Source organism: Poeciliopsis prolifica, unplaced genomic scaffold (assembly GCF_027474105.1).
Source record: "Poeciliopsis prolifica strain line A6 unplaced genomic scaffold, Auburn_PproV2 SCAFFOLD008, whole genome shotgun sequence".
Lineage (NCBI taxonomy): Eukaryota > Metazoa > Chordata > Actinopteri > Cyprinodontiformes > Poeciliidae > Poeciliopsis > Poeciliopsis prolifica.
In genome coordinates, this window is record NW_026562383.1 from 8,551,928 (window position 1) to 8,578,560 (window position 26,633).

The 26,633-nt window shown below is 38.4% G+C and overlaps 2 protein-coding genes across 2 annotated transcripts; both read left to right on the forward strand.

The window, feature by feature from the left end:
- The first annotated feature begins 1,530 nt into the window (after positions 1-1,530).
- Positions 1,531-15,797, forward strand: LOC129361698 (nicotinamide/nicotinic acid mononucleotide adenylyltransferase 3-like). The gene is made up of 9 exons (XM_055032717.1): positions 1,531-1,578; positions 2,923-3,051; positions 4,897-5,080; positions 8,508-8,593; positions 9,287-9,699; positions 12,779-12,908; positions 13,011-13,189; positions 13,974-14,075; positions 15,387-15,797. The coding sequence occupies exons 1-9, from the start codon at positions 1,542-1,544 to the stop codon at positions 15,435-15,437; spliced, it is 1,311 nt and encodes a 436-aa protein (XP_054888692.1). The 5' UTR covers positions 1,531-1,541; the 3' UTR covers positions 15,438-15,797.
- A 2,417-nt stretch (positions 15,798-18,214) lies between these two features.
- On the forward strand, positions 18,215-26,314 carry copb2 (COPI coat complex subunit beta 2). Its single transcript, XM_055033695.1, has 22 exons — positions 18,215-18,320; positions 18,729-18,866; positions 19,058-19,144; positions 19,255-19,381; positions 19,469-19,617; positions 20,216-20,362; positions 20,521-20,620; positions 20,720-20,862; positions 20,967-21,166; positions 21,257-21,367; positions 21,462-21,550; positions 21,636-21,742; positions 22,321-22,464; positions 22,915-23,045; positions 23,162-23,369; positions 24,320-24,430; positions 24,545-24,759; positions 24,862-25,000; positions 25,138-25,275; positions 25,447-25,524; positions 25,677-25,820; positions 25,913-26,314. Exons 1-22 carry the CDS (start codon positions 18,318-18,320, stop codon positions 26,006-26,008), a joined length of 2,805 nt encoding a protein of 934 aa, XP_054889670.1. The 5' UTR covers positions 18,215-18,317; the 3' UTR covers positions 26,009-26,314.
- Positions 26,315-26,633: the final 319 nt, after the last annotated feature.

Below are 26,633 nucleotides of genomic sequence, written 5' to 3' on the forward strand. Positions count from 1 at the left end.
CCGATGTTAGAGAGAGAGAGAGAGAGAGAGAGAGAGAGAGAGAGCGAGAGAGAGCGGCGCCGACGTCCAAGCAGCGTCAATTCACTACAGTTTACGGATGTGGAGTTTCAAAGTAAAGCAAGGTGGGGCGATTGTGTTGCTTTCAGTCAAGCAAAGACTTTCTAAAAGTCTGTATAAACAAAAAAGTTAAAAATATTAGGAATTTCGCTAAATTTATTTGGATTTTTTTAAAGCTTTTAAATCATACAAAAAAAAGTTCAAACGCTGTGCAATTTTATGTTGAAGAATGAAATCGATGCGAAATCGTGACTTGTTTTGGCATGCTTGACTTCACAATTTATGGAAAAATAAAATAGTAAAAGGCGATGGAAAATTTAACAAAAGCAAGTGATTTATGTAGATACTGAGAGGAGTTATAACGTTTCTGAAATGTGCAGTTGCAACAATAATCCTTAACGCGGTATGAGTCATTTTTTTCGTTTAGGTTTTTGTAATCTTTATTGTGACAAATATCCTGTTCTGTTCATCGATTCACATTCACTTATTCCGCCGCATTTCATGTTAATGTCGGTTTGGAGTTTTCCTGATTGCTCGCTTCCATGTCTGGTTATTGTTTTGCAACTATTTTATTCAAATTCTGAGCTGTCTTTTCCCGTCTGCGACTTTTTTGGTGTTTTTCTCTGTTATTTGCCGGATCGGAATCAGCATGATGTGATTTTTTGTTGTTGTTGTTGATGTTTTCACCTGAGAAGAGACTCTGATCATTGCAGCTTTACTCCCCGTCGCAAAACTCCAAGTCTTAAAGTTTGTTTTTGTTTTCCCTGAAGCAGAATCACTGCTGTGTGTTGCTCAGCAATTCCCCCTGTGCTTCTTCTTCTCCTGAATATAGGTGTGCATTCTGGGGATTAGAGGGAGGAGAAGATCATGAGTGATTCAGAATCATAACCCCCATTGAGTGGGCTGTGAAAAAACCCACTCAATGGGTTCTATCATAACCCACTGAGTGACTACAATACTAAAAGCAGATAGAGCTCAAGACGCTAATGGACCAGGGACCTGTCCAGGGTGTACCCTGCCTCTTAGCAAGCTTTGCTCTATTTATTGATATCGTAGAATATAAGTAATGATCAAATAGAAACCCACAAATGAACACATCTAAACAAATAAGTAAGTACTAGTACTGCTAGTGCGGTTACTACTACAACTAATGATACCGCCACCATCATCATCGTCATTAAAGTAATTAATTACACCTAAAGATTGTTCTCTTAAGAAAGCTCAAGCTTAAAATATCACACACATTAATTTTACTAGTATGTTAAAACATGACGGAACACTTTGATTTATGGAGTTCTATAAGGAAACTAATTGCAACACAATTACAGTGTTTTGAGCACCTATAGTTCATTGAAGCACCATGCTTTAGAACCATGGACAGTTCCTTCACTGCTGTTTCACGTTTCCCCACAAGGGGACGCACTTTTGCTTGTTTCAAAGTGCGGAACCTTTAACGGTCTACTTCACGGAGCAGGGGGAGTGGAATGATAGTTACACGCCGACCAAATGTGAAAACTGAAGGTAACAAACCGATGAGGGTTTTTCTTATGAACTGATGTGTGGGTTGTAATATAGAGTTCCTTTGTATTTTATTATCACAGTATTTAAATGGTTCAAGTGTCGAATAGGGCGCTGCTCTGATCGATCAGCGAAGCCGATTATTGTTTCCTGGCATCTCAATGTCAAATCGGTGTTTATCAGTTTTGTTGTCATATAACACCTTAAACTCGATACATTAGAGTATGAGTGCAATGAACACATTGGAATATGGATTCATTGCACATAGAGCGATATGTTTTTAGTGTTTTATTGTGGCTTACAGCTGATCAAAGCCCTAAATTCGGTTGATCTAAAGTTAATCATTTTACATGGACAAAATTTGATTTGATCTTCTTTTTTTTTTTTTGGTCTACAACTGTCTGATTTCACGTGTTAAGCCAGATGAATAAAAATGACAAGTCTTTTTGGACGAAACTACAATTATCCTTTCATTTGGAAATTATGACTGCAGATTTGAAGGAGAGTGGGAAGTTTCCACAGTCAGTTGGGATTTGAGGAGCCATGCATTCTGCTGGTGTTGGTCCACAGTCCTTATGAAGTCCAAACTGAGCATAGACAGCTGATAGAACATTTGAAAGTATTTGTTTTCACTTTGTTCTGAAAGCTAATATTTTGTGCATTTGATGGAGAAAACTCAAACAAATAAAAACATCTTTTTAACATTGAATTCAGTTCAACCAGCTAAGTGGTAGATGCTACTTTTACTTGTGATTGTGCACATCATTAAAGAGCCTCGTCTGATGCGACTATTTAAACTAACCTTGCACTACGTGGAAAAGTCATTTGACCAAAACGCCATCAGTGGCACAGCCACATTCAGCAGAGTTTGCGAAACTGACGAGTCATTTACATAAACGTGAAGAAAATTTTGATCGATACCTCTTTGTTGATTTAATTCATCTGATTTCTGGAACACTAAAGAACTTGTTTTTTTAAGGCAGTAAGAATCAGAGATGAACTTGCTGGTGTGCTTCAGGTGTGTCATACTTCACAGCCCAACTGTGTCTGAGATGAAAGTCAAGAACTGATAGCCAAAGATTCTCCGTTAGGACATTTAGAACAGGATTCAAGGTTTCATTGACAGCAAGCCTGAATTGGCAAAGCAGATCTAACACTGTTTAAACTTGTAAACTGTATAGAAAAAGAGTGAGATTATGTTATGTTCATCTTAGAGTGATTAAGTACGACTTATTCTCTCAGAAAAACTTGTAAATAAAGAACACCTTTTAGATGGAAGATAATGTATTCTTTCTCTCAATTTCATTGAAAAGTTTGGAGTAAGACTTTCCTCTACTTTCCTCTCAGGTTACTCTGAGACCAGGATGGCCTCCTGTCGCGTTCCACTGGTTTTGTTAGCCTGCGGCTCTTTTAATCCAATCACCAATCAGCACATGCGGCTATTTGAGCTGGCCAGGGACCACATGCACAGTACAGGTCAGGTCCGAACATAACAGACACAGCGTCTACTTCCTGCACTGCTTTTGTTGTGGCTTTTTGGCATTAAAACTATCCAATTAGCGTCAAAGCAGCTAGAGCATTAGACTGACGTCCATCAAGTGAATGTAATGTGATTTGGTTGCCTGCAGATCAACAGTACTGTTCAGGCGTACTTATTGTTATCACCAAAGTAGTTATTTATAGCTTTGGTTATAAAATTCATCCATCCATTATCCAACACGCTTATCCCTTGTGGAGTTGTGGTTAGGGTTAGGTTACCCTAAACTCTATCCTGGAAGATTCCTGGCCTGGAATCGAACCCAGGACAGTTTTGCTGCACGGCAACAGTGCTACCAACTGAGCCGCTGAGCAGCCCCCAGTTGTGAAACTATTCTTTTAAATGAACCTCTTCTCAACTACGTAATCCAAAGAGTTCAAACAAGAATGGTTTCTAACAGAATTGGGGACCTAAAAATGTATATGGCGAAGAAATTGGTAAATAAGAAATAAGCTTAGTGATCAGTTATTTAATTAGTATTATGTTCTGCCCCTCAACTAGCCGGTCCAAACCTTCTGCAATGCTGCACACAGGCTTGTAGGTAGCAGTGCAGAATCTACATAAAAGCACCTGTTCAGAGACTGCCTGGTCATTTTTGTCATTTTACAGAGCTTTTATGTCATGAAATGCATAATATTGAACTGGAAGGAAAATTACATATGCTTTACAAAAGTTATTGAGAAGCAAAAAAACCCCAAAAAACCAAAAACAGTCCACCTGTGTGTGATATAATCTCAGTTAAAAAATCTGTTTTCGGAAGTTCTGAACAAACACTTAAGTTTACTTCAATTCTTTTACATCTATGTTGCCTTTGTTGTGTATTAAAAAGGATTTTGTTAATAAAGACTGCTATACCCTATGTGTCGATGCATATCTGCATACAGACAGCATGTCATGCGTACCTGATGAGCTGGAACCTGGCTTTGTTAACAACATTACTGAAGGATCATTAGATCTTTGTGGTTATCATAAATACCACCTAGCAAATGTTGCTCCAATTTTTGAATATAGAATCAGGATTTAGCTGCATTTTCATAATACCAGCATCACACAAAACATAAATCATTTTATATACATATGTAACACATCACAGCAGAAGTGTTGGTGAGAACAAGAAGTCAGCAAGAAGAAAAACAACTAATGTTAACATTTATAAATCTTTCTCATGCATTTCCTGAAACGCTCCTTAAACATGGCAGCTTTAGTAGCTGTAAAATACAGCTGGGTTTGTGTCAAGGTCCTAACAGTATCATTATGTTATATCATCCCTGTGTTGGATCTTTTGTGAATGCATGCGTAGTGCACATTATAGTTTCCATGAACACACATCCTGGAGGACGCAGGACATAGAGGAACTATGTTTCTATAAAAGGGAATACCTTATATGTATGTTGGATAGTTGGATGGATGGATGATTAATGCTCTTGCATGCTTTTCTTTGACCATTTTTATCTGATTTGCCTTAAAGTGCACACATATCTGCTGTTTTTCTTTTTGTTTGTGCCACAGTTGCGTTGCAGTTCTGATTTTTTTGTAAAAACAAAGTAATGTTGCAAGGCCTAAGCTATGCAGTTTGTTACAGTGTAGATCGATTAAGTCATGGCCAAGCACTCATATCACTGAGTCATAATAAAAGCAAGTCACATTTAAATGTCAGATCTAATGAAACATTCAGGACGCAACCTCATAATCTCTATGAGGATACTTTATCTTCTGAATAAAGTTTTTTTTCTTTATTGACTGTCATGACCTGGAAAAACGGCTTTAATAATCTCTCTCCTCAGGCCGGTATGAGGTGTTGGGGGGCATTGTGTCTCCAGTGAGTGACGGATATGGAAAGCAAGGTCTGGTCCCAGCAAAGCATCGGATTTCTATGGCTAAACTGGCCCTTCAGAGCTCTAACTGGGTCACAGTTGATGAATGGGAGAGCCAGCAGCCAGACTGGACGGAGACTGTGGTCACTATGAGGTATAAAACACTTTTACTGTACAGTTTAAAAACGGCCATGTTTGGAAAAGCAGACTGAGAAGTGAAAAAATGCAGTGCTTTTGGTTTTAACCTGTTCTGGTGCGTGCAGAAATGCATATGTGGGCGGTAGTCAAATGGCAAATGGATTATTTCAGTAAAATATAAAGAAGCAACCGAAGTACTGCAGAGTTATACAAATAATTAAGGGAGACGAGTGAAGCTGTCTTCGGTAGAAATCAAAGTGGAGCATGCATCAGCTGAAACAGTTAACAGCAACATGTATCTGGCAGAAAGAGAGGAGCTTAAGTGCTGCTGGGGATAATGAGGTGAGTGGATAGAAGTAAGTAAATGAGGACTAGGCAGCAAACATTGGGGACATGGTGAGGGTAGCTGAGGATAAGAGCAAGTGATGAGAGAAAACCTAGCTCAAGCAGATCAACAATTCAATTCACTCCAATTGAGTTCTAATTATAATGGAATTTAAAACACAAGTTGATAAAACATCATCTGTCTACAGTCCAGCAGGAAACAGCGACTGGGGACTCAGAGTCCAGAAGTGCTTTTGAGTTTGTGGCAGCAATAGCCTCATTAGTGGCTTCATACTGGAGCGAAACTGAAAAATGCAGAGTACGCTTTTAGATTTTGTCATGTTACAACCGCAAACTTCAAAGTGATTAACTGGTATTTTGTGTGAATATGTAAAGTTGAATTGTAGAGCTGGAGGAAAAGCCGTTGAAAGGATGCAAAAGACTTGAGACTGTATAGCAAGAAAATGACCCTAAACATACAGTTAGAGCTACAAACCAATGGTTTAGATTAAATGATATGATCGCTAGAATGATCAATACATGCACACTGGCTAAGCTTTCACAGTATAATTTTCTTCACGCTTCGCAGTAAATCGCTTCCTTGAAAGTCTGATGACGTACATTGAATTGTGATTTCAGCATGGCAAAAATATAAGAAGCTTAAAGTTTATGAATGATTTTTATATACAATGTCCACCATTGTATATGAGGTGGCATTTAAACGTAATTGCTAATTAATTTGGAAGCGTATTCTCGGTTTATTGTAAGCAACATATTTTGAATCGCATTTTAATGCGGAAGCAGCTATTATAGTTTTACAGCAGTTCTAATGGGCTTTACGAGGAAGATGATGTCAGCCCTTCACCATGTCAGCAGTTCTCTACTGCTGTCACTGTTTCTAAGATGCAGGTTTATTGTCTGACTGGCAGCGAGGCTGAACTTGCTTTCCTATGGAGTGAAAACAAGGTCCCAGGTTGTTAAATTTATTGAATCAACAGTGGCAAAAGCTTCTATGAAGCCACAGACGCAGAAAGATGGAGACTGCACTCTCAAGACTGCTAAGCTGGTTGCCTTTGTTCACTAAAGCAATTTGTCTTCCCTGGGTGAGGCTCTTCATTGCTGTAAGGACATAAGATATCTTTTGTTTATATTACTGTAATTCTTTGCATACTCGCCCCCCAAATCTAAGACTGTAAAACTTTTCTTGGTGGATCTGGGTGAATCTAGATCCTTTATCATTAGATGCTCAGGCCTGATTGAAAAAGGAAATATGCAAGGAAAATGTTTAACCAGTGCATATTCTGTTTTTGTTCAGTGGAATGCTGCTGGATCGTTTTTGCAGTTCATATTTATTGCTCATTTTTGGTGTTTGTTGCTGATATGTTCATAGCTTATATGATATTCTAGTGAGCTGAGGTTGTGTTTTTTGACATATGCAAGAGAATTTAAATATTGATCAAAGCATTGAAAGCTCCGAATGCAAAGCTTACACACAAAAAATGTATTTGATATCTTATAGATATCTTCTTTTCCACTTTTTTGCAAATTCTTCAGGTCGCACAACACATTTTAATGTGCAAGAAAGATAATCTAAGTGAATAGAAACAGCAGTTTTTGAATGATTACTTCATTACGACGGAAATCCATGCTAAGCTTTCCATATGTGGAAAAATGTAATTGCTCATACTTGTCATAAATTAATTGTGATTAATCATATTTTTAAGATCAATTTTACTTACCACACAGGCTGGATTTTTGTCAGATCTGCAGTAACAGGAAGTATGTCAAACAGAACCTGCATTACAACTTGAAATAGGCTAAAAGATGGATTGTACACAAGCTGTTGACTTGTGTGAATAAAAGTCATTTCTATGGCTTTGGGACTCCAGTAATCTATAGGGAGAGTCATCATTCGCAAATGGAGAAAACGTGGAGCAGAGGAGAACCTTCCAAGAGGTCAAAATAAATACAGAATAACGTTTTCGGCGCCGCGAGACTCACTTACCTCATTTAATAAATTCAGGATTTAACAATAACAAATTGGACAAAAATGGGAATCTCCAAGGTGAAAAATTGCTGCTGGCAAAAAAAAAAAAAAAAAAATAACAAAAAAAATCAAAACAAAGCTCTGTCTCCCATTTGTCAAAAATATTTAAATTCTTTTCATTCTCATCCAGAAAATCCTAAAGGTGAATGTGTAACGATCAGTTTGTGGCCTTATGCTCAAGCCCACTTCGCTTGCGCATCAGGACAATGCAAAGCTCACCAGCAAGTCAACCTCTGAATGGATGAAAAAAATCATGTTCTGGAATATCCTAGTCAAAGTCTGTATAAAAAAATGTGATTCAGATGCTGCAGAATAAATGTCTACACAATAGTCATCCTTGAAAACCCTTTATATGGCACTGAAATAAAACAATTCTACCAAAAAATGTGTGCTTCTTCTCAATGATGTGAAAGCAAACACATAACGGCAGATGATGATGCCAGGTGACGTCGACAGTTATTAGGTTTAGGGAGTCAACACATTTTAAAATAGGATCAAGTTGGTTTGAACAATTTCTTTGTCAACTTTATGTTGTATTTGCGCAAGTTATGTTTGTCTGGTATCAACATTTTTGAAGATCTGATGTTAAGTGACAAAAGTGTAAAAGTAAGAGAAAATAAGGGGACAAACTTTGTGACTCAGGGTTTCGGCTAAAAGCATCTGCTTGTATTTTTTGTATTTGCCATCATCCATCTATTTGCATCATCATTTTGTTCCTGTTCCCCACTTTTCACAAATCGCCTCATGACTGGACCCACATTGTGCTACACGCCGCTAGTATATAAGCTGTGTTTGCGCAACACATGTGCTTATTATCAGAAATGAAGTGGACCGTTGTGTTGAGGCCGTAAGGAGGCAGCGTCACACATTATGTCGTTCCCCCACGTGCACACTGGACTCAACACAGACAAACGCCCAGGAACAACTTTTATTTGAAAACATCTGAATTTGTCATTCATCTGTTCTGGTTCCTGAGCTGGTCAATGATATTCCATTAATGTTTAGTTTGGGTAAGCTCCAACATTTATATGTATATACACAAGCAGATTTCTTTTGTGTCTTTGTTCACCAGGTATCATTATGGGCGGATTCTGAAAGAATATGAGCAAAGCGCAGAAAGGCACAGCGACGCCTGTAGAAACTTTGCTTCTCCATCAAGTAAGAATCCTGAGTCATTGGGAAAATGAAAACGACTGAAATGCCTTTTTTTTAATGTAGCTTTGAATGTAAATAACATAATTTGTTTCCTGTTTAAAAGTCTATGTTTATAGGTCACTTCTTGACCTTGGTCCAACCTAAAATGTTTAAAATATTTTATGATCTGTCATCAATTTTTTTTTTATTCGATAAATTTTTCTTCTAATGATTGCTAATCGTCTCCATCTCAACGTCTTTGAGTAACAGCATTTGGGTTGTGGCTTAGGAAATTGAGCTTAGCTCTTTAAAAATCTGGTCAATCACCGTTCATGCAAGACTTGAAAAGAGGGACCACTATTTTGTAACATACACGCTCGGATGGTTTGTGTAGATTCATTCCTAAAATAAGTAAAATGATACTTAGAAAATTGACTTTAATATATTCTCTGATCATCTTTTCAATGGAATATCCCGCTAACTACATGTTTGTCATAAAAACTGTACAAATGATTCATGGATTGAGATGAAAATATGAAGTGAAAAGGTCTGAGATGAAGTAATATTCTGCTGTTAAGTAATGAACCTCATTATACAATGACTGCTGTAACAGATATTTGTGTTGCATTCAACACCAAAATGCAGTTTCACAACACTGACAACAAGATTTTTATATCAAACTCAAACTCGTATGATATCGTTTCCCTCTCCTCTCAGGTCCGTTCCCCCAGCTGATGCTGCTGTGTGGAGCTGATTTCCTTTCCAGCTTCAAGATCCCGGGCCTGTGGCTGGAGGACCATGTGGAGGAGCTGGTCGAACGCTTCGGCCTCGTTTGCGTCAGCAGAGGGAGTCTGCTGCCCGAGCGGGCAGTACACGAGTCGGACACGCTCTTCCGCCACAGGCAGAACGTTTTCCTGGTGAGGGAGTGGGTGAGGAACGAGACGAGCGCCACAGAGATCCGCCGGGCACTGAGACGGGATCTGAGCGTGAAATACCTGATCCCAGACTCTGTGATAGAGTACATTCGCCAGCACAAGCTCTACACAGAGGACAGCGAGAGGAGAAACGAGGGCACGGCGCTCAGGCCGCTTATCAAACAGGCACATCAACCGATAAAGAGTCTGGACGACTGATGAAGCAAATTAAGCTTCCATCCATCAGCCCCGCGTGGAGGATTTGTTGTCTTTAATGTGAGGCAGGTTTGCACTTTATGAAACGGTCTGCAAAAGAGCAGACCATCAATTCTTCAGAAGCATCGCTCCCGTGTCTTTTAATGCGTGCAAACAAACAATATGTTGTAATAACAGAGACTCACAATTAGGGTCACTTTATTTTTACAAAGTTTTCCATCTTATTTCTTCCTCATTATGCGATGAAATGGAATAAAATCTTTGTATTTGAAGCATTTTTTATGTCTCTGTTATTTAATTCTTTCCATTCTCAACCTCACACCCCACTTACATAGAAACTAAGAAAATTGTTTAATTGACAGGGTGCACCCTGGACAGATCGCCTGTCCATGACAGGGGCACACAAGACAAACTGCAACACACACAATCATACAATACAGGCAAACCCCATATCGAAACACCCCGAGTCGGGATTCAAACACAGGACGTTCTTGCTGCAAGGTAACAACGCTAACCATTGTTCAACAGAGCAACCCACATATTTTATAGCCTCAAGAAAATCTCATCAGTGAGTAACTCTAAATAGATGGAAATAGTGTTGTGTCACAGTAGCTCAAACAAAACAATGCCACAAATGAATATGTGCTGTGATCAAAGCTAAAGCAATCCATCATCACTGTAATGACAAAAGTAAAATATTCAAGCTTTCCTTGTAAGGTTAAAAAATACATCTCAGTACATTTAAGGGTTGTTGCTCATTGGTGGTTGAAATAATCCCTCTTATTTTCACTGCAGAGTGATTTTGCACTAACTTTCATGTTCTAGCCTCATCGGCTTGTTAAGCAGAATATAAACTGGTCAACTAGATCGCGTTTTAGAGGACATTGACCTATCAAAGGTCATTTTGGACAAACTACATTCTCATATCGAGCATCTCACTCATGGAGCTTTATATAAAATCAAAAGTGTTGGACTGAAATTCTTACTTTATGATCAGAAGTGTAAAAATACACCTTATTACGTGCAGTAGCCATATTGGATTTTGCTGTCCTGGTTGATAAGAAGCCTCTGATCTTCTTATTCAGAATTTCAACTTCCTGTCTTTTTTTTCTAACTTGCAATTTATGACACTTTAATTCAAAACCAAATGAAAACGTCAAACTTTTGTTGTATTACAGCTACTGGTCCAGCTGTTTCTCTTATTAACTCACCTTTCCCATGAATGAATATACATAACACATTTAACATTTAAGAATGAGCTTTTTTTCTTTCTCATGCTCATGAGGTTTTGAAGTAAATGTTCATCCGTCGGTGTTGCCAGTAGTCCTAGAATGCTGGAAGGACGTTAAAAGAATGTGTTCTACTACAGGTTAGCAGAAGGCCACCACAACATTGTTCGCAGAGATCATCAACTATCTCTTTTTCTCCCCTTTGTCCTTCGGATTCCAGTGTGGGTGTCTGCTCTCTGCCGCTCCTTCCAAACAGCAATTCATTCTGGATCCATTCGGTCTCCCCATTATCCTCCCCATGCTGTGTCTGGGAGGCCGATATTATTTTCACAGAAGGATTTAAAGTAATCCTGACAGTTGCTCGGCTACAGGAGGTGTTTTCTCACCAAGGCCCAGGCCTGCAATTGCTGCCACACTGCTGATGCTGGATGGCATCCTCAGAAAGGATGAGAATGGTGTGCTTGTGTGTGTGTGGGTGTGTGTGTGGATATGTTTGCGCCGTCCTTGCAACTCAAAAGAGAGATTAGCAAATTAATTGAGTTATTTAGGCAAGACAAAAGCAGTGGCAGGCCTATTGTGCTCCATGTAATGGTTTAATTTAGATCGTTTAAAGCTCAGGTGATTTAGCTGTGCTGTCAATGTTCCTTTCTCCGTCCTATCATTTGCATAGTCCCATGCAAAGGTATTCATCCTTTGAATTGTTTCCTCATTTTGTATTGTTGCGATTTCTTAAGAGGATTTTAGGAGTCTACCAACGCAAATGAGCACCCACCAGTAAGCATGCCCTGCAAAAGATTTTTGGATGGCTATAGAAGAATGGCGAAAGGATTGCCAAATTAGAGGAGCAAGTAAACATGTGAAGTCAGGTGCTGGGTATGCTTATCTTCAAGTATAGGGAAGCTGGTCAGAGATTGCTGGGATGATGGATGGAGGTAAACACAGGATAATTGTGAAAGAAAACCTGTTGGAGGCTTAAAAAAAAAGACTTGACACTGTGAGTGAAAGTTCAACCATGAATATAGAAGCACCACCAGAAATGGCATTGATTATCATATATGAATTTATGAGATTGGTCTAACAGAAGTCCAGACCTGAAACCACATGATAATCTGTGGCAAGACTTCAAAATTTACACTCACAGATGAATTGCATCCTATTGGACTAAGCTTGAGTATTTTTTCTTTGAAGAATTAATAATTTTATTTATTTATTTTTTTTTATGGATAAGTCTGGTACAGACACATCCTAAAGAAGATGTCACTTAATTTATTGCACAATGCGATTCTACAGTTTTAAAGTTTTGACTCAGGGAGGCTGAATGCAAACACACTGCATACTTTTCAGATGTTTATTCAAAGGGAAAATTTAAAACACTAGAATTAATTTCTTGCCTCTTTTAACCTCACAACTATCCATTGAATTGTGTGATTGTAATGTGAACAAGAAACGCGAATACTGTTGCAAAGGACTGTAACACACCTCTGGGAGTTTGATGTTCTACTTTTAATTGCCCTGCAGTCAAATTTAAGGCAAATTTTGCATATAAAGCAGGGCTCCCCAAAATGACAGACAAAATATGCTCCAAAAATTGGAACTGCATGTAAAATCAATGTGTTTTTGTTCTAATCCCACATACACAAGCAAGCCAGCATCAGCATAAAGTCTTTGTGTATTTTTTTTTAAATATATTCTATATGCACGCCTCAGGTTCCATGCATGCTGAGGGGATTGAGACATTATAGGGATTATCGGCTGTGGGAGGCGAAGAGGGAGGTGCGAACGATCATTTCAATTAAAAAAAATTAGAGTAATCGGATTAGAGCAAGTTTGGTTCAAATTGGGACTTTTAGCAGCGTTTCCTTCACTCTCCTCCCCGGCCAGCCCTCCTGAAGAGCCGCAGAGCCGCGATGCCCGCCGACATGAATGGATACTGGAAAATGGTTTCCAATGACAACTTTGAGGAGTACATGAAGGCTCTCGGTGAGTTCACATCAGGCCGGCCTCATTTAGATCTGATTAAGCCGATCATTGTCATTAAGTATACTACAATGCACTAATGTGTTGCAATGCATATTGCTGCAGATGTAAATGTTGCCATCAGAAAAATTGCGCTTCTCCTGAAACCCGACAAGGACATCGTCCAGGACGGGGACCACCTGACGATCAAGACCCTCAGTACCTTCAAGAACTACAACATGGACTTCTACGTGGGCAAGGAGTTTGAGGAGGACCTGTCGGGAGTCGACGACAGGAAATGCATGGTGAGTGGATCTGTGCGGAGCAGCACCAGTGGTGCATCGCAGCAGGCTGGTGGCTGAGTTGCTAAAAAAAATGAAAAAATAAAATAAAAATGTGGGCGCGGATAGACTCGGGTGCAGCAATCTGTGGGCTGATTTAGCAGGAGCGCGCCCCTCCACCCCTCTCCACACTGCAGTTTAATGAGCAGATGGTGTGATTAGAGCTGGTCGTTTTTTTTTTACACAACTTTTCCTCCCACTCCAAAACTTTCTCCATAGACTTTTTTTTTAAGTAGTCTTATCCGTGACTGGGTGTAATGAAGACCAACGGCCTGGCACTGCAGGGAGTGACGCGTTGGGACGGGCTGCGTCAAAGTCAGGACTTATTGAACCGGACTGTGTTTCTGAATGCTGAATGGGATCAAAGATTAGCCTGGGATCCAATTGAAAGAGGGGGTTTGTATACTGATAGGCTGATTACAGTAGATAAGCTCTGCACTGTTAGGAGGCCGTTCAATAGAGATTCACGTGTGGGAATAATTGCAAAAGGGGGGAACAAGGGAGACTGGTGTTTAATTTATGGATGTCCGATTAGAAACTCTATTTGTACATTCGTTAGTTTTTTTTAAAATTATTATTTAAAGTTTAATTCACTACCTGCTTCCACAACTTTCACAATTTCAACTTCTTCTTTTTTTTACCTATTCTGGTTGCTTTATTGTTCTACTTGTATGTATCTTTTTTGAAATGTCTCTGTAAGTAATGCATTTTTTTATGTTTATTTTTATGTACCTCCCCCCCCTGACAGACCACCGTCACCTGGGAGGGAGACAAACTGGTGTGTGTTCAGAAGGGAGAGATAGAAGGGAGAGGATGGACCCAGTGGGTGCAGGGAGATGAGCTTCATCTGGTGAGAAAACAGCGGCCCCTGGCATGAATATTAATCCAAGCAATTTAGACACTTTAATCCAGATCAAGAATGGCTCTCGGCACAAGATGTGAAACGCATACATCTCTTCATGTGTGACTCCAGTTTGAATTAGCCAACCAGCTCTACGCCTCCTGAATACGTCCCCCTCAAACCGACTTGCAATAAGAGCAATAAAATATGCACGCATAACACATTCTCAATATTCTGATGTATTTGCAGTTTAAAAAAAGAATAATTTAAAAGATTAATCACAAGTGCATTGACATTTTATTAGTTCGACAATATAAGATTTTCTCCAGTGTGATTACTGCTATGAAAGCAAAATAAAACTAATTCCCCAAATGATTTGGTTTAAGTGATGCCAGCAGATGTTTTCAGGCTGTGCCCATGAAATTAAGCATTACAGGATTTCTCCCAACATTCTGAGGAGCGGCTGATTTCGGGCCAACAGTGACCTCTGGTGGTTGAAAATATATCGCATGTTGATCAAACTATAGCAGACACAATATTTATTGATTTATTTCAATAGTATTTGTTTCACCAAATGGACATATAAATATTACAGTTTTCTGATAGGTTTTCAGAAAAATGGACTGCATTTGTTTGAATGATCCAACATGGATCAAATGGTGTTAGAGCTGCTGACATTATACATTTTAAAAACATTTTTTATGTATTGATTCGGTTTAAGATTGTAGCTAAAACAACATTCGTTTACAAGAAGAAAGGGCATTTATTTTTTTTTTATTGAAAATCTAGATTTATTAGAAAGTAAAGGGGGGAAATGCATGGCCTAATGACAAAAAAAAATCAAAATTGTTTTTATAAATGCTTTTTAATAAATATAATAATGGTTTGTTTTTAAGCTTGATTTGTAAAGGATAAACTGTGTGTTAGAAAAATTATTCTGAGTTAAAAAATTATTCTATTTTTCTTATGTCTTAATGGCATAAGAAAAATATGCCATCCAGACTTTTGACAAGATTATGTGGAAAAATTATGTGAAATCTACAGAACTAACATAGACCAAATAACACTACAAATATCTATTTCAAGTGAGATTTTTCTTCTCTTTTTTTTGGGCCGTTGTTCTAACTTCTTCTTTTAATCAATGATATCAATATTTTTGCAACCACTGCACCAGTTCAAAAGCATGGGGTTTAATGTGGGTTAATGGTGAACTTATGATGAAATGCCCATCAAGTTGACATTGTCAGTGGGAAACTTTGTCTCTTGCCGGTAAATCTATAAATACTGAAATAGTTTTTATTTTTAATTTTTCTTCTGCAGGAGCTGAGAGCCGGAGGCGCTGTTTGCAAGCAGGTTTTCAAGAAAACCTAAACTGGCCTCATTCACCAACACAGAGTGATCCGACAGAAACTGGCTCAAAAAGACACACCAGACCGAGCAACATGACCCTGCCACTGCCCACATTGATTTCACAATTACTTACTTATTGCATTCAATTTGAATTTTTTTGCCTTAGTTGTCAAGCCAGGGAGTCATGAAACAATGAAGTAATACTGTATTACTGTCTCAGGGCAGATGCTTTGATGAGCAGGTTTAGATGAGCTGAACATTTGCACACTGCTTGCTGTAGCTGATCTGAAAGTTGAACCAGATTGAGAAAAAGTTTAGTGGAAATGAGGAAGATCTTTCACAAACAGTTTTTGATGTGAACTGATGACAGCTGAGGGGACCAAATTGAGGGGACCAAATTGCTCTTAAACGATCAAATCCGTCCCCAGATTAAGAATCGAACGAGATGCGGTGCACAGAATGTATTTCTCTGAAATTATTTGAGAGTGAACAGCTGATATTAATAGGAGTTAATCAATAAATGAAGCAACTCTCTTTATGTGTCACGTGTCAATTTCTGTGTCTGGAACCCTGTGTCATGGACTCCAATCTGCAAATCTTGGAGACCATCCTGCAGATTTTACCAATGTCCAGAGCTCAGGGCCACATGCATAAATCAAATTATGCATGTGGCCCCGAGCTCTGCAACAAAACACCTCTGCAATACATGAGTCACTCATCCATTTATTCATTCAAATTTGCCTTTAATGGTTAACACAATTAGAAAGAAAATATTTATTAAAAAATTGGCTTTCTGATTTTTTCCATGTTCTTTACTGGAGTCAAAGTCCACTATAAAACATGACACATAAATATACAAAAATACACTGAGGATAGATTTCAGTTTTCAGGCCCAACCTGCCGTCTAACTCTTTTGTAGACACTGAAATGTTTTCTTCCAGTTTTCACTGTATAAACATGATAAAACCACCAGAGCAGGAAGAGGGTCAAGATACGATATAAGAGGTTGAGAGAGCTCAGTGAATCTATGCATTTTCTCAATACTCAGAACTTTGTAGGCATGAAAAAAGTGGGATCACATGCAGCGTTACCAAAAAGAATGAGATATTGGAAATAAAAATGTAATAAAAGTATCAAACCGCATGTTAAAATAAAGTTTGACTATATTCCATCATTTTCTTGATCTGACACTGAAGTGTCAGAACAGAAAATGTCTCCAGCTACACATTTAGATGATGGAAATAAAAGGCAATCGTTCTGCCCACACTGGGCTCCAAATGAGTAGGCATTGTAGCTCACTGTTTGCATTGCCAACACAAATTTTTCCAGTTTGTTCCAGAATCTCTTCGTTTGTTGTTGCTTTTACTTCTCGCACTGTTTTTCTGCCTCCCATGGTTTTATGCGCTTTCTCAAGTTGCCACGATTTGACCTGTAGGTTGTGTGTATTTATGGTTCCCCAGAGGGCCACTGACTTCTCTTTCTGTTTTTTTTAGGCTAATAAAGATGACGATGTGAGGCTGGGGTCAAAATAAAGTCTGACGCCATAGGTACATTTAAATTTAGCCTCCATAAAATGTCCTTTCTAAACGTTGCATATGCAGTTTTATAACACAAGTCCCCTTAAGCTGCTACTTTTTGTTCCCTTTTAACATTTGACATCACTTATTTCATCTCTAAAGTGTGCAAAGATCCCAAATTTTTATCTAACGTCAGAGATTTTGCAGCAGCTCAGTTGGACAAGAAAGTTGAACAAGTGGTCCACCTTTAATCTGCAAGCTTTTCTCTAATCAGATTGTCCAGCAAACAATGCATTTCCTGTGTTCTAAACTGTATCATGCAGGATTATTTTGCCATAATTAGTTGAACCTTTACTGACCCAGAAATGCTTACACAACATTACAAATCACTGTAAGTACAGATGAGTAGAATCCCTCAACATAAATGTGTATACTTAGCAAAATATGAAAAGAAAATCGACCTTTCACTTGAGTACAATTGTTTGCAAAAAAAAAGATATCAAAAATCACTAGCTAAATAAATAAATGAAATCCATCACTTTTTCTTTCTCTTTAGTAAATCAGAAGGTTGGATCATAACACATTTTGTACAAATGACAGAGAGTGGAATCCTTGACTATTCCTCTTTACACAATTTCTCCAGTTCATCCACAGACACAGGGGTTTCCTCATGGACTCTCCATGGTAGAACCATGGATGCTCAACCATACAGGCTCATTTGAGTTTTTAAAAGATTTAGGTGTAAAATGACCACTGAAAAAGGTTAAAAAAGGTTTGCTTTTCCCCAACCATTTCAGATCATCATCCTGTTTAAAGACCCTCATAATGCCATCAAACAAGGGTAGCAGATTTTTGCTTAAAATCTTAACATTTTTCAAAGAGTATGTGATACTTTGCACTCCAAGAAGGTTTCAAAGGACTTTGGAAAAGAAAGATTACCACCACAAAAAAAAAAAGTCTAATGAAGCATGAAGTTCTTTGAAAAGCATAAGCTGGCATACCTGGTTTTCAGCTTCTACCATACTATGCTTTTGTTTACCCAGGTCAACATTTTTTGATACTAGACTGTAGTAGTTTTTTAAAAGAATATGAATGAATAGTGTTTCAATGTAATAAAGTCTACATAACAATTTCCAATGCAATTTGACACAAATATGCAATGTAACAATATTGATTCTTAGAGAACTAACAGTCATCTTTGCCACTGTGGCACCTTCATTTAAAAACCCTACATGTCACGTCACCATTTACAGAATACGACTCTCGCGAGATTTTCTTTCAGGAAGTTCCACGTCAGTATCCAATGCACTGCTCTCCGTAACCCCCGACCGAAGTGCTAACAACGTTTTTATTCAATCAAACTGCGATAACACGGGGATAAAACATGGTAAGATATATTTTAAAGGCATATGCGTTAATATTGTTTCGATATATTTCAGCTGATATATTTTTTGCCTCGATTATCTTTGAAAATGTTGAGGACATGTCAAATGGGAATAGTCTCTTGGCGTTAGCTTAGCGGCTAAAGAGCTTCAGTTAATATGAGGTAACTTTACAAAAAATGTTAAGGCTTAAATGGTTTCTCGGCCTTAAATGTTAAACCGTTCTTGGTTGAGTTAGGTGTCGTATTTTTCATCTCATAAAGCATATATATTGTATCATTTATGTCGCGTAAAGTGCTTCATTGTTCAGTGTTAGCCGCTAACTGTTGATGTAAATCACATTTGGGTTCTTAGCTGTATGGTGAGTTTTCACCATAGCTGTATGTTGTTGTTTTTTTTTTTTATCTGTAAAGCCTCTGAGGCTGGACATTAAGAGGAGGCTAACAGCCCGATCGGACCGAGTAAAAAGTGTAGATCTTCACCCAACCGAGCCATGGATGCTGGCCAGTCTCTACAACGGCAGCGTCTGCGTGTGGAACCACGAAACGCAGGTATGAAAACGATTTAAAGAGAAGCCAGCGAGTCGGATTGCACAAAACGATGCGCCTGTGGAGTAATGCAATGATAATGATGGTGCATCCTGATAATAAAAATGTTGCTCTTAATAATTATAGCATTGGTGTTGGAGACAAAGGGGATAACATCGCATTCTATGTTCATTAACCTCTGTGTGTGTTTTTAGACTCTGGTCAAGACTTTTGAGGTGTGTGACCTGCCTGTCAGAGCGTCCAAGTTTGTGGCCAGGAAGAACTGGGTCATCACCGGAGCAGTAAGTAACATATTTATTTGTTTATTCACATCAGCTAAAGTGTATAGTAATTATTCCACATTACACTGCGCATTAATTGATGGTTTCCTGCTTCTTTTCTGTCCTGACAGGATGACATGCAGATTCGTGTGTTTAACTACAACACCTTGGAAAGGGTCCATATGTTTGAGGCCCATTCTGACTATATCCGTTGCATTGCTGTTCATCCAACCCAGCCGTACATCCTAACCAGCAGCGGTAGGCTATTGACTAAGACACAATATAGGCTTCTTCTGTGTATATTTTGGTGCACATGAGGATAATTGTGTTTTTGTGTCTGTGCAGATGATATGCTGATCAAGCTGTGGGACTGGGAAAAGAAGTGGATGTGCAGCCAAGTGTTTGAGGGTCACACACATTATGTTATGCAGATTGTCATCAACCCCAAAGACAACAACCAGTTTGCCAGTGCCTCATTGGACAGAACGATTAAGGTCGGTGTCTCGCAACGAGCAAGTTGTCACATTTGCTGTCACTGTAGTCATGTTTTATGCTGATAATGACATCTGATGCCTATCTGAAATGTCTGAAGTATTTCATGAAAACATAACTGTTCTAATCAGGCTTTTTTAGGGGGCTTGCAGACCTCCCAGTTCCCATGTTGACAGATTAGGAGGTATAAGTTTTGATTCCAACAAAACAAGAGATTTACAAGATAATTGCAAATTTTGTATGAATGCATAATATTACTCATTATAATTATTTTATTTCGTTCTATTTTTTGTCTCTGCAGTGCATCAAAGTACCCACAGTCAGTTTATGTCTTTAATAAATAAACATAGTGAGAGTTCTTAGTTTTGAAACTTTTAATGAATAGGGAAAACAATTATTTTACCATTTTTTATGTATCAATCAGAACCAATCAAAGAGAAAGCGTCTTTCTCATCTTTGACTTATTTATTTGTGCACCTCTATAAAATGTGCTTATTAAACCTTATTGTTGAATGTATTATGACACAAGAGCTCGGACTGCATTTCACCATCTGCTAGGGTGCACTCTGTAAAGATCTAGCACATTCTTGTCTTGCACAGGTTTGGCAACTGGGCTCTTCTTCTCCCAACTTCACCTTGGAGGGTCATGAGAAAGGAGTGAACTGCATCGACTACTACAGCGGGGGAGACAAGCCCTACCTGATTTCAGGTGCAGATGACCGCCAGGTCAAGATTTGGGATTATCAGGTTAGAAAACTTATCAATTGTTTTAGTGTGTGTTTTTATAAAAAAAATATGTATTTTTACATATTAAATTTTTTTCACAAACGTTTTAACGTACAACGATCAAAAATTCAGTTTCTTTACATGTCTTTTCTTTATATTAATATTTCTATTTGTTGCAGAACAAGACCTGTGTTCAGACTCTAGAGGGCCACGCTCAGAATGTCTCCTGTGTCAGCTTCCACCCTGAGCTGCCCATAATTATCACAGGATCCGAGGATGGTGCGCAGAAATCCCTCTCATCCTCACACAACGATACCCGTATTTCTGACCAATTAATCATTGATTAACATTTCTTATTTTATTCATTTCTTCCTCAAGGTACGGTGCGAATCTGGCATTCCAGCACATACCGCCTGGAAAGCACACTCAACTATGGCATGGAGCGAGTGTGGTGTGTGTGTGGTCTTAGAGGCTCCAACAATGTGGCACTGGGATATGACGAAGGCAGCATCATCATCAAAGTGAGTGAATGGAATAGTTGTTTAGAGAAAACTGTAACATTTTTATTTTATTTTTATTTTTTTAAAGTACAAATCCTAAATTACATTGTTAATATTTTGGTTAGGTTGGTCGGGAGGAGCCAGCCATGTCTATGGACACCAATGGAAAGATCATCTGGGCTAAACACAGTGAAGTACAGCAAGCCAACCTGAAGGCCATGGGGGAAGCTGAAATCAAGGATGGGGAGAGACTGCCGCTGGCTGTCAAAGATATGGGCAGCTGTGAGATTTACCCTCAAACTATCCAGCATAACCCGAATGGACGGTATAAAACTGCTTTTTGTGGTTTTGTTAAAAGTGTTGAATGTAAAAGAAGATATTTGTAATCACATGTTACTAATTTTTGTGTTACCAGGTTTGTTGTGGTATGTGGCGATGGGGAGTATATCATCTATACCGCGATGGCGCTGAGGAACAAGAGCTTTGGTTCAGCTCAAGAGTTTGTCTGGGCCCACGACTCATCCGAGTGAGTTTTCACAGTTGGAAAAGTAAATGTTGACATATTATTTTCACTGAATAGCTATTAACCACCATCCAATGAAATGTGTGCGTTGTAACAGATATGCCATCAGAGAAAGCAACAGTATTGTCAAAATCTTCAAAAACTTTAAAGAAAAGAAATCCTTTAAACCCGACTTTGGAGCAGAAGGTAATTCACTCACTGTTTCTTGCCAAATTTGTGGTTTTGGAAGCAAATAAATAGATTTGACTCATTGAATGTGTTGGCTTTTCAGGGATCTACGGGGGTTTCTTACTCGGGGTGAGGTCTGTGAACGGCCTGGCATTTTATGACTGGGAGAACACGGAGCTAATTCGCCGCATTGAGATCCAGCCCAAGCACGTAAGCCATTCGCTTCCTGGATTTTTTCTATTTGGATATTTTGGAATATTTCTGTTTGCATTGCATAATAACAGTGCTTCTGCAGGGTCTTTAAAGTCGTTAGCTCAATATTATGCTTAGATAAATTCATATTATCCACATAATTCCAAAATTACTCTTCTTCCCTTGTGTTCTTCAAGTTTCTGCTGGTTATTTTACGTACTTATCCTTTTTTAGAAATATACCTGGAGCATTTCTTTGTTCTATTTATTGGAGTGCTGGTTGATAAGTCTGGGTTATTAATACCAAAACCAGAAGACCCAGAAATTCACACATCACCGAAAATAAGTCTGCTCCTAAAACCCGCCTTTTGTTGCTTATTAGGGGAATTGACTTCAATATTTTCTGATGTTATCAAACATTACGAATGCAATTATTAGATTTGTTTGTACACATGCTTTAGTGATTCAGATAGATCTAAAATTACTAAAGCTTGCAGAAAAACCTGAATAAACCCCTGCCATAGGCTGTTCTCCAAGAGTCATATACAAATGTGTTCTTTGAATCTTTTTCCTTCTCCTCTTTCATATTTTATCTAGATCTTTTGGTCAGACTCCGGTGAGTTGGTCTGCATCGCTACGGAGGAATCCTTCTTCATTCTCCGTTACATGGCAGAAAAAGTTGCTGCCTCTCAGGAAAACAATGAGGGCGTAACAGAAGATGGGATTGAAGACGCCTTTGAGGTCAGTATTTGAATGAATTTCCTTTTATGGAACATTTAGTTTCCTTGTCTGTGACATGTTGTCTAAATCACTGTTCATTTCTGCTGTTTCTACTGTTCACAATGTGCCCATGTTGTCTACAGAAGAGACAACCTCTAGAGTTTTCAAACCTGCTGAAATTACATCTAGAATATATATATATATATATATATATTTTTTTTTTTGTAGATTTTTGCCCTTGGCATTGCAAAGTATTTAAATCATTGTTTGTATTTAGAAAGAAGAGCTTTGGAATTTTATTCTTATTCAAAATCTTTAGATAAAGAGCTTTAAAAAATAAGACAATATCAGAGGAAATATTTCAAAAACTTGATCCTATTTTGCCTGCTACATCATATATTCAAACTTTGTAATAACTCAAACATTTTCATAATGAATGCATAACATTCATTTGTATTGATATGTGCCCAGGTCCTGGGAGAGATCCAGGAGATTGTGAAGACTGGGCTTTGGGTTGGAGACTGTTTCATCTACACCAGTTCTGTAAACAGACTCAACTACTATGTAGGAGGAGAGATTGTGACTATTGCACATCTGGACAGGTGGGAATGATTGCTTACATTTGGTCGTCTTGGGATGGGACAATACAAAAATATACTTTTACCCCTTTCATGAATGATCCAGACGTCTTCATCACTCTTGTTTTTTCTCCCTGCAGGACCATGTACCTGCTGGGTTACATCCCAAAGGACGACCGTCTTTACCTTGGAGACAAGGAGCTCAACATTGTCAGCTACTCCCTGCTGGTTTCTGTCCTGGAGTATCAAACTGCTGTGATGAGAAGAGACTTTGGAATGGCAGACAAGGTGCTGCCTACCATCCCCAAAGAGCAACGGACCAGGGTTGCACATTTCCTGGAGAAACAGGTAAGACTATTAAGTCAGGGCAAATTTATTTTTATTCAGGTGTATTCTGATGAGAAACACTCCTGCTTTTTTTTTTTTGCATATGGAGTAAAAGTTTAGCAAACAGCAAAAAAAAAAAACTGTTGTAATAAATGTGTTTTAAAAATAATCTAGTTCTTAAAATGCTTTTCACAAGTCTTACAGATAACTGAGTTCATTTTACACACTTAAATGTCCCCAGTTCTTACTTATGGCTGAAACGATTAATCAGATTAATTGTGATGAATCAGTTGTGAAAATAATCTGCAACTAATTAAGTAATTGATTAATCGTTAACTGGAGAATACAGATTCAAAAGGTCCTTTGATGTAAGAACAACATAGTCAGAGTAGTAATTAAGCCAAAACTGTACAGCAATATACATTTTGAATTTAAGATATTTAAAAAAATGTAAATATGTTCTAGCCAGAATTCCTGAACGGGTATCGTTTGGACTTTACCTGGTTCACATTGTGTAAAAAAATATATGTATATAAATAAAATCTCCTATTAGGCACCTTTTACTATAAAATTATTAATTGGTTCATCCACAGATTAATCAACAGATTAGCTGTACACTGTACTAAGTGAAGCATAAAGCACTGAGCTTTTAACATGTAGATATTAGAAGTGTATTTTAGCTGCAGATGCATCCTTTGCTATAAATTATCAAACATTCACTAAAAATGTCTTTTTTTTTTAGAGGAATTGAATTAGTTGTTTATTTGCATCTTTTAATGTGTTTTTAATATTGTATAAAAATATTTAAGTGAAAAATCTGCAGACTGTGCCAATTTTTTCATTTTAATCTGATTCATTGATAGAATAATCAATAACAGGAATACTTGTTAATTGCAGCCCTTCTTTTTCTTTTATGAAGTCAGCTTTGTTTTCCTATAGCCTGATGGGTTTGGTTTGTCTCATCTCTTCAGGGTTTCAAACAGCAGGCACTGGCAGTATCTACAGACCCAGAGCACAGATTTGAGTTGGCTTTACAACTGGGGGAGCTGAAGATCGCCTATCAGCTGGCTGTTGAAGCAGAAGTAGGAGCAAACTCATTATTACATAGTTTTCCCTATTCATTACTATTCTTCTGAATATGTCAATTGATATCATCAAGTCCATTGCTAACAGATGTTGTTCTGACCTTTTTGTAGTCTGAGCAGAAATGGAAGCAGCTAGCTGAGCTGGCTATCAGTAAGTGCCAGTTCGGCTTGGCCCAGGAGTGCCTGCACCATGCTCAGGATTACGGCGGCCTGCTCCTTCTCGCCACCGCATCAGGGAACGCCACCATGGTGGGCAAGCTGGCCGAAGGGGCAGAAAAGGACGGCAAGAACAACGTGGCCTTCATGACATATTTCCTTCAGGGGAAGTAAGTCTTGGATCTGTGTGTGCGTACTTGTGCAACATACCTTAAAAAGTGGCTGCCTTCGTAACACCCTTTTCAAAAAAAAAAAAAAATCTACTTTACCAGACTGGATCAGTGTCTGGAGCTTCTCATCAAGACTAACAGACTACCGGAAGCAGCGTTTCTGGCGCGGACATACCTGCCCAGCCAGGTGTCCCGTGTGGTCAAACTGTGGAGGGAGAGTTTGGCTAAAGTCAACCAGAAGGTCAGTTCCATCACCGCCACCGTATCTTTTTAAATAATTTAAATGGCTAAAATTAAAACCCTTTTGCTGACATTTCTGCTGTATTTTAGTGAGCATCGCAAGAGTTCAAATATTTGTCTATTTCGTCTCCACTGCAGGCTGCTGAATCACTTGCAGACCCCACAGAGTATGAAAATCTGTTCCCTGGGCTGAGAGAAGCATTTGCAGCTGAACATTACCTGAGAGAGACCTGCATTGGCAGCTCTAGGCCTGCCAAAGATTACCCACTTGTTACAGTAAGTTCAGTAAGCCAACTTACTGTGAGTAAGTTCTTGGCTTACTTACAGTGAGCCAAGACACAAGGCTGAGTTAGCCATGTGTCTTGCTCAGTGGGGCTAGCAATAATTTAGAACTGGGTAAAATGGATGCTAATCATCGAATAAAATGATATTTCTTTCTATTTTAAGCCCAATGAAGACAGAAATATTCTGGAGGAGGCTCAGGGTTACGAACCCAAAGAAACCTTTGTTCCCTTTGTGCCCCAGGTTTGTTTACAGTACCGTTTTCTCTTAAAATGATCAATTACAAGTCTTTCTTCTGTAATCTGCAAAGATAGGATTGTGCTGGTCAGCATCCTAAAAGTCGAGCCTTCTGTAAATTTCTTGTCTTTGATCATTCGTCACGCCTTCCTTGGCAGACAAAAGAGAGTGATGAATCCAGCTCGGTGCCAGCGGCCTCCGAGACGCCTTCACAGCCCAAACCCGCAACTCCTAAAGCAGCAGTTGACAAGGAGGAGGAAGAGGAGGAAAAGCTTACATTCGCACAGTCAGAGAAAGAAAAGGTTGGGCTTTCTTCTCTTCATTTCGCACTTACACAGTGCAATTTATATAGGGCACCTTAAGTGAAGAACATTTCATCTGGGTTTCTCTGCAGACTCTAGATGAGTTGGAAGTGGACCTGGACAACATGGAGCTGGATGACATCGACACCACAGACGTTAACCTTGATGACGACTTTCTAGACGATTGAAGTTTCCACCGTCCTCCTCAGATCATATTTAAACAAAAGAGACCAACGTCGTTTTTTTTTTTTTGTATTTGTATCAAAAAAGTATGTTGTCATGCCAGTTTTATCATAAAACTATGACATCAACAATGTTTGAATGAGAACTAAAGTAGAGGGCCTACAGATGCTCCATTTTGTACACTTTATCAAATGAAAATTTAGATTAACAGTCTACTGGTTAATTTCATTTATGCTTTTCCTCTGCGCTTTTCTGTAATGTCATGTCAATGTTGAATAAGTCCAATAAATTCTGGTTGCTGTATATATTAACATTTTGCTTTTAATCATTTTTTTTTCAAACATAATCGACACTCCCTTTTTAAAGCGATTATTAACTTGTAAATTATGAAGTTATGAATCTAAAAAAAAATTCAAATACTCTGACAAAAAGTGTCATTTTGTGTACTGTAATCAACTTAATTTACAGTAATCACCATATTTATCTTGCACATCTATGTTTACCAAAGTTATTTTATTTCCACTCTTTTTCACTTCATACACCAAAAAACACAAAAGTATGTGATGTAACATTTGAAAAAATTTAAGGAGTATAAATACTTTTGTAAGACACTGTATTCAATTTTAAAAC